This window comes from Octopus bimaculoides, chromosome 16 (assembly GCF_001194135.2).
Source record: "Octopus bimaculoides isolate UCB-OBI-ISO-001 chromosome 16, ASM119413v2, whole genome shotgun sequence".
Classification (NCBI taxonomy): Eukaryota; Metazoa; Mollusca; class Cephalopoda; order Octopoda; family Octopodidae; genus Octopus; species Octopus bimaculoides.
The window spans coordinates 29,719,186-29,733,081 of record NC_068996.1 but is presented as its reverse complement, the minus strand read 5'-3'; the positions used below and the strand labels follow the sequence as shown (position 1 = coordinate 29,733,081).

Sequence of the window (13,896 nt, the reverse complement as noted above, 5' to 3'; positions counted from 1 at the left end):
TAGGGTGTTAGGGTTAGGGTTTTAGGGTTAGGGTTTTAGGGTCAGGGTTAGGGTTTTAGAGTTAGGGTTAGGGTTAGGGTTAGGATTAGGATTAGGGCTGGTGTTAGGGTTAGGGTTTTAGGGTCAGGGTTAGAGTTTTAGGGTTAGGGTTAGGGTTTAGGGTTAGGGTTTAGGGTTAGGGTTAGAGTTAACCTAGAAGGGACAGGCCCCTTATTTTTTGGTTAAGGCTGTTGGTAAGTTTTCCTAAGTTACTCCAATCCAGATCCCCAATGCAAACCTTCAGATCAACCTTCTCCTATGCAGATCTCTAATGCAACTGAAGTTGGTGCTGCAGACCAGTAAACCATAAGCATTGCAAAAGTCCAGCAGTCTTTAGATCATGATGGTATGGTATATGGAAGTTGTAAATGTTAACTACTGTTGAGACTGCCCATTGTAATACAGACATATGATAATGATAAATAATACTGAAAGTCATAACAGTTTGGAATTATGATAGTGAATGCAAAGTACAGTAAAGGCAGATCATAGAATATTGATGTAAGTTGTAGTGGAAGGCAAGTAGAGTAGAAAGGAAGGTTATGGAATTATAGTCATGTGATGGCTATAACTAATAGCTTGACTTATGTCATGCTGGTAGAAATATGTTAAGTTGATGGATGACTGACTAGAAAAGGAAGATTCAATATTTCTCAGCATCTAAGGAATTACCTCCAAAACGTCATCGTGAAGGTTCCATACAAAAATGCTCATTGTGTCCTTGTCAAAAGATCGTAAGACAAGAAATTGCTGCCAGAAGTGTTACAAGCCCATCTGCTTGGAACATGTTATGCACATTTACATTGACTGCTTTGCTCAGAGTGATGAAGATGATAATGCATACAATGAGTAAACAGTAAATATGCAAGGAGCACTCTCCCAACCAAAAATTAGTTTTATTTTGTTTGACCTTCATTTTCAAAGCGTACTCATTTGTTTTTGTTTACATGTTAAATAAATACATTATATCAGAATATGTTTTTTGGTAATATTATCGCTTAAGAACACATATAAAGTAATAAGAAGTACTAAAAATAGCTAAAACTATGAGTAGGGTTCTCCATACCCCACTGCACTAACCATGAAAAATACAGCACCAGTCCACAGGAGGGTTAAGAAGTTTGCTTTGTAACCATGTGGTTTCAGGTTTAGTTTCATTGCACAACACCTTGGGCAAATGTCTTCTATAATAGCAGTGGACCAACCAATGCCTTGTGAGTGGATTTGGTAGACAGAAACTGTGTGGAAACCTAATGCTTGAATAACCATTACACTATAAGATTCAATACCTGTCAAGCTGCACTTGACAAAAATGTGGATAACGTCATAAATTATGAAGTTATTTCAAACTCATAATATGGAATTCATTCCACTTTAAAAAGATGTGTTGTTGCTTGACTGCATCTCCATTCCTTTCCTTCACTTACACACACACACACACATTGTGTATATTAGTGTGTGTTTGTGTTTGTTCCACACCATCACTTGACAATGAGTATTGGTTTGTTTACATCCCCATAACTTACCAGTTCAGCAAAAGAGGCTAATGGAATAAATACCAGTCTTTAAAAAACAACTACTGGAGATGATTTGTTTGACTAGACCCACCAAGGGTTTACTCCAGTATGGTCACAGTCTAATGGCTGTAACAAGTAGAGGATAAAAGACTTATTTAATTCAATTATGTTTGGAGACCTTTGATCATTCATGAGAAGCCTTTTTAGAGTCACCTATCTATTATTTTAATTTATTCCATTAGTTCTTTAAATCATTTACTCAATCATTTATTAGTTTACACTTCTAACAACAGAGAAGAAATGAAAGGGCATTTAGGGTCTACACCACAAGTACTATAGAGTTGACATTTATCACACCTCATTCTTGCCTGCCTCACTGTAAAGAATTAGGTAGTTTTTTTTTCTTCACTTATGTAAGAAGTGAGGTACTGTAAAATTGTTGAGTGTTTTCTAAGATAGCAGTTTTGAATTCAGCTTCTCTTGTGAGTATCGCTTGAAGAGGGATGGAATTTGCTAGACTTTATTGTACTAAAAACAACAGGTTCAATAAGTCTTCTGATCTTTAGGACACAAAATATTCTGAACTAATATAATTAATTGTAGATAATCTGGTATTTTGTAGGTACTTGCATTTGATGCTGTCACATGAGGTATTTCAGAAGGACGAACATTTGATAAAATTTCTGTCAGAAGTTGAGGTAAGATATAAATATATATCAGATACTTTAAATGAATAATAAAATATTTTAATGATTAACTTTGATATAGTTAATTAGATATAAGACAGATTGTGAAGCTTGTAGAGTATTGCAGGAAATCGATTTTATTTAGTCACAGAAACTATTATAATAATTAAATACTGATGATGGAATTCCTCTCTAAACTTCAGCCTCTCCAACTGCTCTTAGTTGTTGATATTGTTCAGTTTCAGACAACCCTAACTGAACAGAACTTGAATTAAAGACATTCCAATTCTGGCATAGGATGAGTGTTGGATTCATCACTTTGAACCATAAACAAATAGATAATCCATGCAGTGAAAACACCTCTCCTCACCTACTACAAAGAAGGCCAAAGTCATTTCATCTGCAAGGAAGGTGATAGTCTAAGTTTTTGGGGGTGCAGAAGGCATTGCATTTATTAACTACCTTCAAAGAGCCACACCATCAGTAGAGAGTATTATGTCAACTGCCAACTTGTTGAGGCAGTTATAAAAAACTATCAGGACCAAATACCCAGGAAAACTGATGAAAGGTGTATTGTTTCATCTGAGCAATGTGCCAGCCCACAAGTCCTTGGTTTCAATGGCTGCTGAGTGTGACTGTGACTTTGATCTGGTTGTTCAGCCTCCCAGTCTCCTGATTTAGCCCCATCTAACAATCATCTGTTTCCCAACATGAAACAACACTTGGCCAGAAAGCAACATTGCAATGATGATGATGTCATGCCTGCTATTGATGACTTTTTTGACCGACAGGATGAAAGCTTCTTCACCAAATGGGAGCCAAACACTACATTACCAATGGATGAAGTGTGTGGACCACAAGGGGGTAGTATGCTGAAAAATAAACCCCATTTGAGCACATTCCATGAGAGTATCTAGGTCAGCCTATGTGATTTATAAGTTATACAGATGCAAGGTGATTATGAAAATTATAAGTCTTATGAATGTATGGGAGAAATAAGGATAAATGCAAGTTTATATCATAGTTCCTATGCAGTTTTCACCATTATTGTTGTTTGGAGTCCTGCAATAGGTGTTCCAAGTGCATTTAGATGCCCACACTACAACAGATCATCAGGGAACACTTCATTGCATTATGCTACAGATATTTACAAAGTTGGATAGATAGTGAAGCATTTTATAATTATTTTGAGAGGGAAAAAGAAAGAAAGCAATTGGATGAGAAGGCAGTATATAAGGTACAAGAGAAAGGGTAGAGTGAATGAGAGAGAGAGAGAGAGAGAGAAAACAACTAATGAAATAAAAATAGAAAAAGGAAGAGAAACAAAAAGAAAGAAGTAAAGAGGAAATTTGGAAGAGGGGAAAATGGAAAAGAGGAAAGAAAAGAAAAAATAAGTTGTACAATTAAAAACAGAAATGAATAAAATATAAGGTATATAGTATATAAAATACAGAAATGTAACATACTAGCAATGCAGCCTAGCGTTGCCTGGGTGTTATGACCTACAGCCGCATCATATTATTTGTTCCTTTTTTATGGCCAGAATCGGCACACAAGGAGTCTGAAGCAAACAACTCTTCTTTATAAACATGCTTTCCTTCATTTTCTGATGAACAATGCTGCAGTTTCCATCTACCAAATTCAGTTACAAGTCTGTGGTTGGCTTAGGGCTTTAGTAGAAAACACTTGCCTAATGTACCATGCAGAGGGTCTGAACATGGAACCATGTGGTTGGGAAGCAAACTTCTCAACTATACAGTCATTCTTGCACCTAATATGAGTGTGTTTACATCTGTTGTTAAATTGAGTATTGTATCCCACTATGTCTCAAAGTTAGCAGTTCATCAAGCAGAGATCTATAAAATAAATGCCAGATTGAAATATGTACTGAAGTCAGTATGATCAATTAAAATTTTGAAGGTGATACTCCATCATGGCAAATCTCTCTTAAAACACAACCTTTCATCAAAAGAGAGACACAAATTTACAGTATTTCAGGAATGTACATTATTTAAATGTACATTTAAACAAGTTAATGTACAGTTTTTATATTATTGACTGTTATGAACATTTAAACTCGTCAACATTGAAACTTTTAAACATGTTTTTCTAATTCATAATTCTAAATTTTTAACATTGATAAAACAAAAAATATTGTTGAAACTAGTTTGGTATATATGCAAATAAATTTATTTTTAACAATTATAAGTTTTTCAAATTTAGGTGCATTTTCAACAACAAATTTGCCTATATTTTTTCCTGCGTGGAAACACCCCTGCTCTTTTGTTATATATATATAATTCAGATTCAGTTGAATTAGGTACTTAAGTTGGAACACCAAATCAGTCCGGTAGTATCTGCACAGCTTGAAGTAAGGTGAATAAAATCAAAATAAGAAACAGGATATCAAGAAGTGATGCAACACGACCGCTTCAAGCGGCTCCATTTAATTGAACAATGTAATCATTACATCAATTTAAATGCAGTGCTATCATCACCTGCACAAATAGATAGAATTTTAACCAGTTTGACACATTAATATAATTTTTCTCAAATACTTTAACAGAGCAAGATGGAAGAAATTCATGTTGTCACTATTGTAGCTAAGAATAGACTACACTTCCAGGAATGGCATGAAGCCCACTGGAGTCATAGCTTGTAAAGGACTATGGTTCATTTCTAATTTATTTGTCCTTTTATCAACTACTAAATCTAAGACTAGAGGACTGTGTCTGTTTAGAATGAAGGGCAAGAGTGAGTTGACTCCTTATAGCTAGGTATGGTCATAAATATTGTCATATGTATCTTTTTCCTCGGGGAGGAAAGAAGACATTAGGAGTAGTAAATTGGATATAGAGTAACTGAGTTAGAAATGGCTTTCTTGCTTCAGAAGTGGGGATTTAAGTTTGAAAGACAAGCCTAAAGAAGGTCATTCAAAACAACTTGATTCCGAAGAGTTGAAAGCTGTTGTCAGAAAATTCAACTGCTACTTGTAGAGAACTTGCAGAACAATTGAACATAGCCCTTACAACCGTTCAGTGTGAACTGGAAAAGATCGGAAAGATTTCAGTGGTTGGAAAATAGGCCCCACATGAACTGTCTCCAGAGAATCTACAACAGCATATTGTATGTTGTCAGTCATTGCTTTCACGACACCTTAAGGAACCATTTTTAGAAAAGCTTGTTACAGGTGATGAAAAGTGGATCCTTTACCATAATATTAAATGCCACTGATCATGGATCAGGCTGTTTATAGAGGAAGATTTGTTCAACAAACAAGAGGAAGACTTCATCCAAGGAAGATCATGTTAAGTGTATGGTGGGATATTGAAGGAATTGTCCATTATGAACTGTTAGACAACAATTAAGCAATTACTGCTAATCTCTACTGTGATCATCTTCATCATTTGAAAGCTGCTTTTAACAGAAAGCGACTCTGCTTAGTCTACAGAAAGGGTGTCATCTTCCATCATGATAATGCTTGTCCTCACACAGCTTGACCGACCAAAGATCTCTTGGAAGATCTTGGTTGGGAAATATTGCTTCATCCTCCATATTCTCCAAACCTTGCTCCTTCTGGTTATCACTCATTTTGGAGACTACAGAACCATTTAAATGCTCTTAGGTTGACAACAAGAGAAGAGGTTGAAAATGAGGTGGATTCATATTTTGCACCAAAACCTAAACAGTTTTACAAGTGTGGCATTTATAAGCTTGTTGAGTGATGGAATGAAGTTCTAGAAAGCAATGGAAATTATGTTAATGAATAAATATTGTCTTAATCACGGGATTTTTCATTTTTGATAGAGATCTTAAAATCGGCCATTACCTTTGCACCAACTTGATACATTTATTTATCTATAAATCTGTAAGAGTATATGTTTGCAGAAAACTGTGTTTGTTATTTTATTTCTTTTCATATAATACTTATATCATTACTTTGCTGAAATGTAATTACCTTAGGCACCAACAAGAGTAAAGCTGCGAAAAGGAATAATTGACAAACTTTCAAATGCAGTTGATGAAGTACGGAAAGGAAACCACAAGGTAAATTTCAAATATATTTTTCTGGAAGATTTGTTCTGCAGAGTCCACTGTTTACATTCTTCAGTGTTTTCTGTAGTGCACTAGAAGAAAGTTCTGTTGTATTTTTATACTTGAAATATGTGGTTCATAACAGCTGGGCTTATGATCCTTAATATTGCTTGTGAGTGATGCAACTATTTGGTGCAATTGTTAATCATTCTTTGTGGAATTAATGTTAATTATTAGTTTAATATATTTATACCATTACAGAGCTACATCAAATCTATCATAAAGGAAACTTGATCAAATATATTACTATATTTTTTGATAAATTAGATTAATAATTTGATGTATGTATTACTGTACTTAATACACTCTTTTGTTCTCATTGCTATATGATATATTGATTCCTGTTAAATTGTATACTAGTTTCATCATCATCATCATCATCATCATCATCATCGTTTAACGTCCGCTTTCCATGCTAGCATGGGTTGGACGATTTGACTGAGGACCGGTTTTTCATGTTTCTGTTAATTAGCCATGAAGAAGACTTTTTACTGATCAGTTTTATGATCTCCTACTTCTGTTAGCAAAGCATAGTAATTGTTGTGCATGAAAGAAGTGCAGCATAAACAGGATAGATGTGATGTAAAATACATGGTGCCCAAATAGGAATGATATGCAGCATTAACTTAGAAAAGTTGAATGTCAGTTGAAAAAATAACTGGGCATCAAATGTGTTAAATAACAAACAACAACACTTTCAGATATAGGGAAACAAAATTTTTGTATTCTTTATAGAACAATCAAATCCACATCAAACATGTCTGCCTACATCTCATGTCCCTTTGCCTGATACTTCTCCTGCAGGTAATTGGAGATGACTATCTTCTAAGGAACGGTTTGTCCCCTTTCAGCTATTAACAATGTTCACCTTTTTCTTCTTTTGTCATTATGAGTGTCTATCTGCTGTGAGTTTATGCTAATACCAGGTTTTCATCTGCAAAAAAAAAAAAAGGAAGAATGCAATTTTGATAATTATACTGAAGATACTTTAGATTATGATTAGAACCTAAGAATTTTGAAGAAGGGTTGTTTTTTTCTATCAAGGTGTCAACAATTTGTTCATCTATTGGAATCCATAAAATTTCTGCAGTTTCCTTTCTGTTTATTATTTCTCCCAGGGTAGTCATTTTTATGCAAATTTTTAAGACTAAAATTTGTATCACTGAATGTACTGCATTATAAAGGTAGGAATTATTTGTTTTGCAAGTTATTTTTATATTTTCAATATTGTTCTCTAATTTAAAAAAATTCCAATTAAAATTTTCTATAAAAAACACATACTTCTGTTATTTTAACCATTGCTAAAGTTTCTACAGCTAGAGTATTTTTGAGAATTCTTGTAATGCACTTAGATTGTCAAGCAAATGGCATATAATAATTATAGTCATCAATCAAAAAGATAATAATAGTCTTCTTGTGATACTCTATCTTTCAAACTGGCAAAAGACAACTGTATGCTGTGATTAATATTTCCTAGTTCTATAATAAATATTTGAGATTTTTTCCTTCTTTGCTTTCTTTACAGTTTTGTTAATATGTTTAATATATTCCACATTTTCTTGTTTTAGAATAGAGCTTAACTCATTAACACCATAACTTAAATTTTGCCTAGTTTATGTGGATAATTAATTTAGTTGACCTATCATTTTCCTAACTTCAATAATTTCTGTTATTGATATTTTATCATCTAAGTTTCTATTATTTTTCGTTGAAATATATTTTCTTTTCTTTACATATTTGTCTTGTTCAATTTCAATAACATTTCTATTCTTTTTAATAATATACTGAAACTCTTACATTTTTAGACTTCACATTAATAATTTATAAGTCTGAAAGATCGTCAAATATCTGCAAAGTATAAATCTCCCACAGGTGTAGCAATGATACCATGTAATTTGTTTCCACAATACCATGTAAATATTGCCTGATCATATTTTGAGGCTACTAATCCTAACTTCATCCATATTGAGATCATGAAGCATCAGCCAAGACATATACACAGTTAAAAAGTTTCCATATATAACCTGGAGGCACATTGGCTAGTTGAGGAGGATTTAAATAAACTAATTTGTCACATTACTTGCTCTGTAAAAATGCAGTTATAATATCCATTGATTTGCATACCCAACCAAGAAATGTCATAATTCATAAATCTATATATAGACCCACTTTTTAACATTTGACATTTCATTTGTATAAATCCACATTTTGGATATTTTAGGTTGACCTTAAGCAGGGTTTTGCATATAAATTTGATTCTTGATCCAACTTTTGAAGTTCTGTTTTCTCTTTTTTACCTATATATTTAAGGAAGAGGAGGAGGTGGAGGATGAATTCGTTACATTTTCTTCTTCTGAAGGAAAATGTGTTCTATTTGTATGTTTATCTTCATTTGCTTATCATGCTCAAAAGCCGATCAAAATGGTTCACCTTGTTCCATAACTGCATTCATTAAATACTTGTTTCCATCTTTTGCTTTGCCTGCTCTGCTAATTACATTCATTCTCTGTTCTAGATTCTCCTCATCTGCAAGTTTACATTGTCCTGCTTTGGGAAAGATAATTACTTTCAGAATAAGTTTTTGTTTAGGTGATCTATTTCTCGTATCTTATAGGTTGACCCTCTATGCAAGTACAGAGTCTGATAAAATCATTTTGTAGTCTCTGAGTCTTAAAGATGAAAGATTATCAAACTGGATGAGATAATCACTGTCATGTCCTTCAGCTATTGATATTGTTCAAACATTCTTACATGCTAGATATTGATTGATTTAAATCTAAAGCAAAAACGAATCCAGTGGGAAAGTTGTTACATTCCATCATCATCATTTAAAGTGGCAATATCCATTTCTAACACAACTTCTCTGGCCTTTCCTTCTATAGCAGATTTGAAGCTGAATTGCTGAATAGCTGAGTAAGTGTCACATCATAGTCATTTCACATGATCGGCTGATTAACAGACCAATCAGCATTGAGCCATCATGTGATTCAACCCTCTAGAACCTTATAACAAGGCTTATAAATAGATGAATTTTTTGTGCTAATTTCAGAATATTGAGGCTATTGCAGGTAAAACTATATTCTCGTTTTCATTCTCCAGCCATTTGCAGATATAGAATGCTGATTTTACCAACTTCATACTCATGTTTCCATTCTGCAGTCAAGCAGATAGATGGTACAGATTTGCTGTCATGAATTTTAGTACAATATTTCTCCAGTTGTGACAACATAGTCACAGAGCTTTATGTACCAGCTATTTTGTTATAGACTTCAAAGTTTGTAAATAAGATATAAAAATGACTTTGTATAAAGTGCTCTCCTAAGAGGTCATCATGGAAAGGACAATAGCTTTTTACTATAATTCTTCTTGTTGGCCTCACTTGACTGAATAATGCAATCTCAATAAAAACCTATTTCATTATATTCTTTAGAACATTCTTGTTTTCTTTGTAAATAGTATATAATTTTTTATATTTTAATTTTATATACAGCTAGTGAAATAAATGAAAAAATAAACTAAAAAAAAAAAACAGTTCAGAGACTGTACTAGTACTTTTAGTAGATTCAGGAAAGAGTCTAGTTACCTTTATTTCATCTTCATTTATGAAACCACCATGAATGAATTCAAGCTCAAATATCTCTGAAAGTTTTTCTATACATTAATGACTTGGTTCCCTTTATAATGTCAATTAGAGATGTTTAGGGAGAACTCTGAAAGTTGTTGTCTTTGCTATAAATGACAATATGAAAGAGAGACAACTTGAAATATGCTGTTTCAAAATATTTATTATATTGAAATACCAGTATTAAAGTGATAACATTATCATCAAAAGCATTATTTAATAAAATCTAGCATTATGCTTGTAATGTGTATTTTGATTACTTTTGTTCAAAGAAAATATTTAGCTATAAAATAATATATAAATTAATGATTGTTTAGAAATTATTTTAAAATATTGCATTTCTTTTAAATTTTAACACAGGATGTAGATGAATATTTCCAGAAAACCCGTGACTGGGCTAACAACTATACTGCTTTAATGAAAGAGACATCAGAGGTAAGCTTTTCTAATATTGTAATTTTGTCAAAATTCTATGATATCAAGTGTTTAGTATCTTTCACTCTAGTTGTACACGATGATATATACTCTAGATACTCTACACATATTTAGCAATGTTCTCACATCCTGTTAGCACTACAACTCTACATGATTTCTTACTGACTAAAAAGTAACAATTGTACCAAGTTAATTTGCTGGTTTCAACAATCTTGCCAAATCTTGACTAGGTTACATTTTGCTACACAATCTTTATGGAATGTACACCACTAATTACTCCAAGTAGGACATAGGTAATCTGTATCATCAACAACCTTTTTATCCAATGCAAAGGTCCTCTGTAACTCTCTTCCTCTCTGCCTAAATAGGTATTCTCTAGTACTAATGGAAAGTTGTAGAAGATATTAATACAAATATTGTTGAAATCAGAGCTGCCAATGCAATATTCAGGAAAACTCTAAAACAGATTCAAATGATAGAAAATTCAGGTTATAAAAGTATTATGCCTAAATAGGTTTATAGCAGGATTTTACTTAGTCTTATATGTAGAAAATAATAACTAGTTCTCCTTTTCATCAGTTCCTTTTGAAAAAGAAAATAATTTATTTTCTCTTTGTTTTTCTTTTTATTCTTTCCAAGTATCTTTTGCTTACAGCAAGTCCTTGAGTTAATTTTCTTTTAGGCTCCACGTGCTGCATTCTGTTATTTCTTTCTGTGCTTCCACATAAAGTATTTCTAATAATAGATTGCTTTGAAAGTAATCTGTTTTTTACTGTCTCTGCTTTGAAAGAATTTCATGTTATGACACTGTCCATTAGAGAAAATATTCTTTCAACACATGGTGAATATAATATGATAGTTAAATTAGTCATAAGATTGGATCACAGATCATATTTGAATTTTGAAATCCATCTTCTATATCTTTTAACATCTACAGCTATTCAGGAATATTTTCTGTAGAGATTGGTAAACTGTGTGCTTTTTAATGTTAACTTTCCCATTAATCATCCAGATCTGCTTTCTGGCACAATGGGCAGGAAATGGATAGTGAGGGGAATATAGGTATAGGAGATATAATGAGATCACAAGTTACTGTTGGATATATCTTGAATTTAGCAATACTTCCATCTTCACTGAAAGGAAACCTTTTTCTTATTTGAATACAATAGTTCTAGTAGGAATTTCAAACAGTTTTAAATCTTCTGACATTGATATCATCATGAAAAGGTTCACTAATTACATGTGCTGTTGCCTATCCTCTAAGATTAGCAATTATTTTGAAATTACTCTCATTGCTGTGACCAATTTCTGTTAACAAGGAAACTCAAAATTCTTCCTCTAATTATATCACTAATACAAATAATATAACCTGAAATGTGTCAAATAAATTCAACATTCAGAAAATTCATCTTCTGTAGTACATACTGAATGAAAAGTAGTATATATTTAATTCTAGGATTCCTTAATAGCTTATGAATTCTCCTGGCACCATCAAATTGTTTTAATATTACTGTAATTGCTGTTTCTTGAAAAAGCCATTTTGTTTAAGTATTTTTGTGGAATATTGTAGTTAGAACTTCTTAAATTAGTTTGAATTCCCTGCTGCTGCTGCAAGAAAAGTAAAATGTTAAATCTTTTATGGAAGCCTTTAAATATGAGTGGAATATGTTAACAGCATGGTTGGCTATCACAAGGATGCAGATATGTCTGATGATGAAAACAGAAGGCAGAACATATTTTTGTAATTTCAGGAACCCACTTTTAGTGTCCTTCATAGAACAATCATTATTTGCAAACCCAGAGGAATATTTATTTCATACAAAGTAAATTCGACAGCATTGTATAAACCAAAAGTCATTTCATTTTTGACATTTACATTATCGAACGAAATGTCTATGACATCATGCTTATTCAGATAAAAAATCTTATAATAATCAAAATTTAGGTGACTGAAATGTCTGAACATTCATCAATTGTGATTTTTCATGAAAGATTATTCTCTTCTGAATAGCATACAAAAGTTTTGTTCTTTACATTGACAATTATTTTTTGAAATGTTTTCTTGTATATCATGAGATGATAACCAAAATTTTCAAAGGGATGGTACATTCCACAAAATAGTCAGAAATAAGCAGTTCGCTTCTGGCTGTTTGTTCAGCCTCCATTGACTTCTTTTCTGGTAGTAATTGAGAAATGTCAAAATTAGATTCAACCACATTATAGCATCTTTTATGCTTGACAAAAATTTTATTTCATTAACATGGATTTATTTGTATTTCTAAAGATCATGGGAGGTGTTTTTTTATATTAGACCAACGAACACAGCTATATATAACTATACCCCAGGAAAAAATTATACATATGACACTGCTAGACATGCCACATATTACCCATATCACACACCCCATCCCTACAAGGACACCATAATAATAATGCACACTTTCCCCACTTCAAGATAACTCTTGCTAGCTTCAGAGCATACCCAATCAAGTGACATAGCTGCTAACCCAATCCCCTGGACCCTTTTCGTTTCACCACTTTTTTCACAGCAGCCGCTGACTGATTGTGCTAATCCACCTCTGACAATAGAGAGCAGTCGCCATATTGCCTTCCATATCGGCTGTATGTGATGAGTGTAAAGTTGTATAATCGGATTGTTACATAACACTCCATTGTTTTCTTTGCGCAAAACCAGTTGGTAAGATCAGCCATGATGGATACTAAATACTATAAAATTCGGATAATATATGCACTCTACTGACAGATATATGAGTGCATCTTCTCCCTGACTTACGGTCTCTTAGAAGACTCACTACATACATACATACATACATACATACATACATATATATATATATATATATATATATATATATATATATATATACAGATACACTGATGATAGACCAGTTACTATGGCATTTCTCTTGAGATAACATCTCTTGGATGGGCTGTGTTAAAAACAAAAAATATCAGAGGCAGACAAAAATGTGTCCCAGCAGTAGCAGAAATGAAAATACTCAGATTATAAACTATTTTCAAAATATAAATCCAGAAATTCATTTAGATGTTGGAAAACAGAGATCTAGGGTTAAAACTCAGGTGGCAGCCCTGATTGAGATTAGTAACAAAGCAATATAATACACTTTCTGTCTGTCATCATTTTTTTTCTTTCATCATCATTATTTTAACATCCACTTTTCTTTGTCTGTGTGGGTTAGACAGAATTCTTTGTGATAGATTTTTTTCTATGACCAGATGGTTTTCCTTTTGCTAACCTTCACCTGTTTCCAAGTAATATTCTCTATGGTCAGATATGTTTTTTATGAAAATGAACAACACTGCTCGTATGACAGTGACACTCATTTACAACTATCATGTGATGTCAAAATAAGGTGGCATTAACACACACATGCCTGCACATGTAAAGAGACATACACATGCATGTATATATATATATATATATATATATATATATATATATATATATATATATATATAT

The 13,896-nt window shown here is 32.7% G+C and overlaps 1 protein-coding gene across 1 annotated transcript in view; it reads left to right on the top strand.

Annotated features, from left to right (window-relative positions):
- The window catches only part of LOC106867788 (sorting nexin-5), a 110,755-nt gene that overhangs the window by 37,416 nt on the left and 59,443 nt on the right, over positions 1-13,896 (top strand). The window contains exons 5-7 of the mRNA XM_014912780.2: positions 2,179-2,254; positions 6,206-6,289; positions 10,320-10,394. Coding sequence (XP_014768266.1) covers positions 2,179-2,254; positions 6,206-6,289; positions 10,320-10,394 — 235 coding nt within the window. The remainder of the gene's footprint in view (positions 1-2,178; positions 2,255-6,205; positions 6,290-10,319; positions 10,395-13,896) is intronic.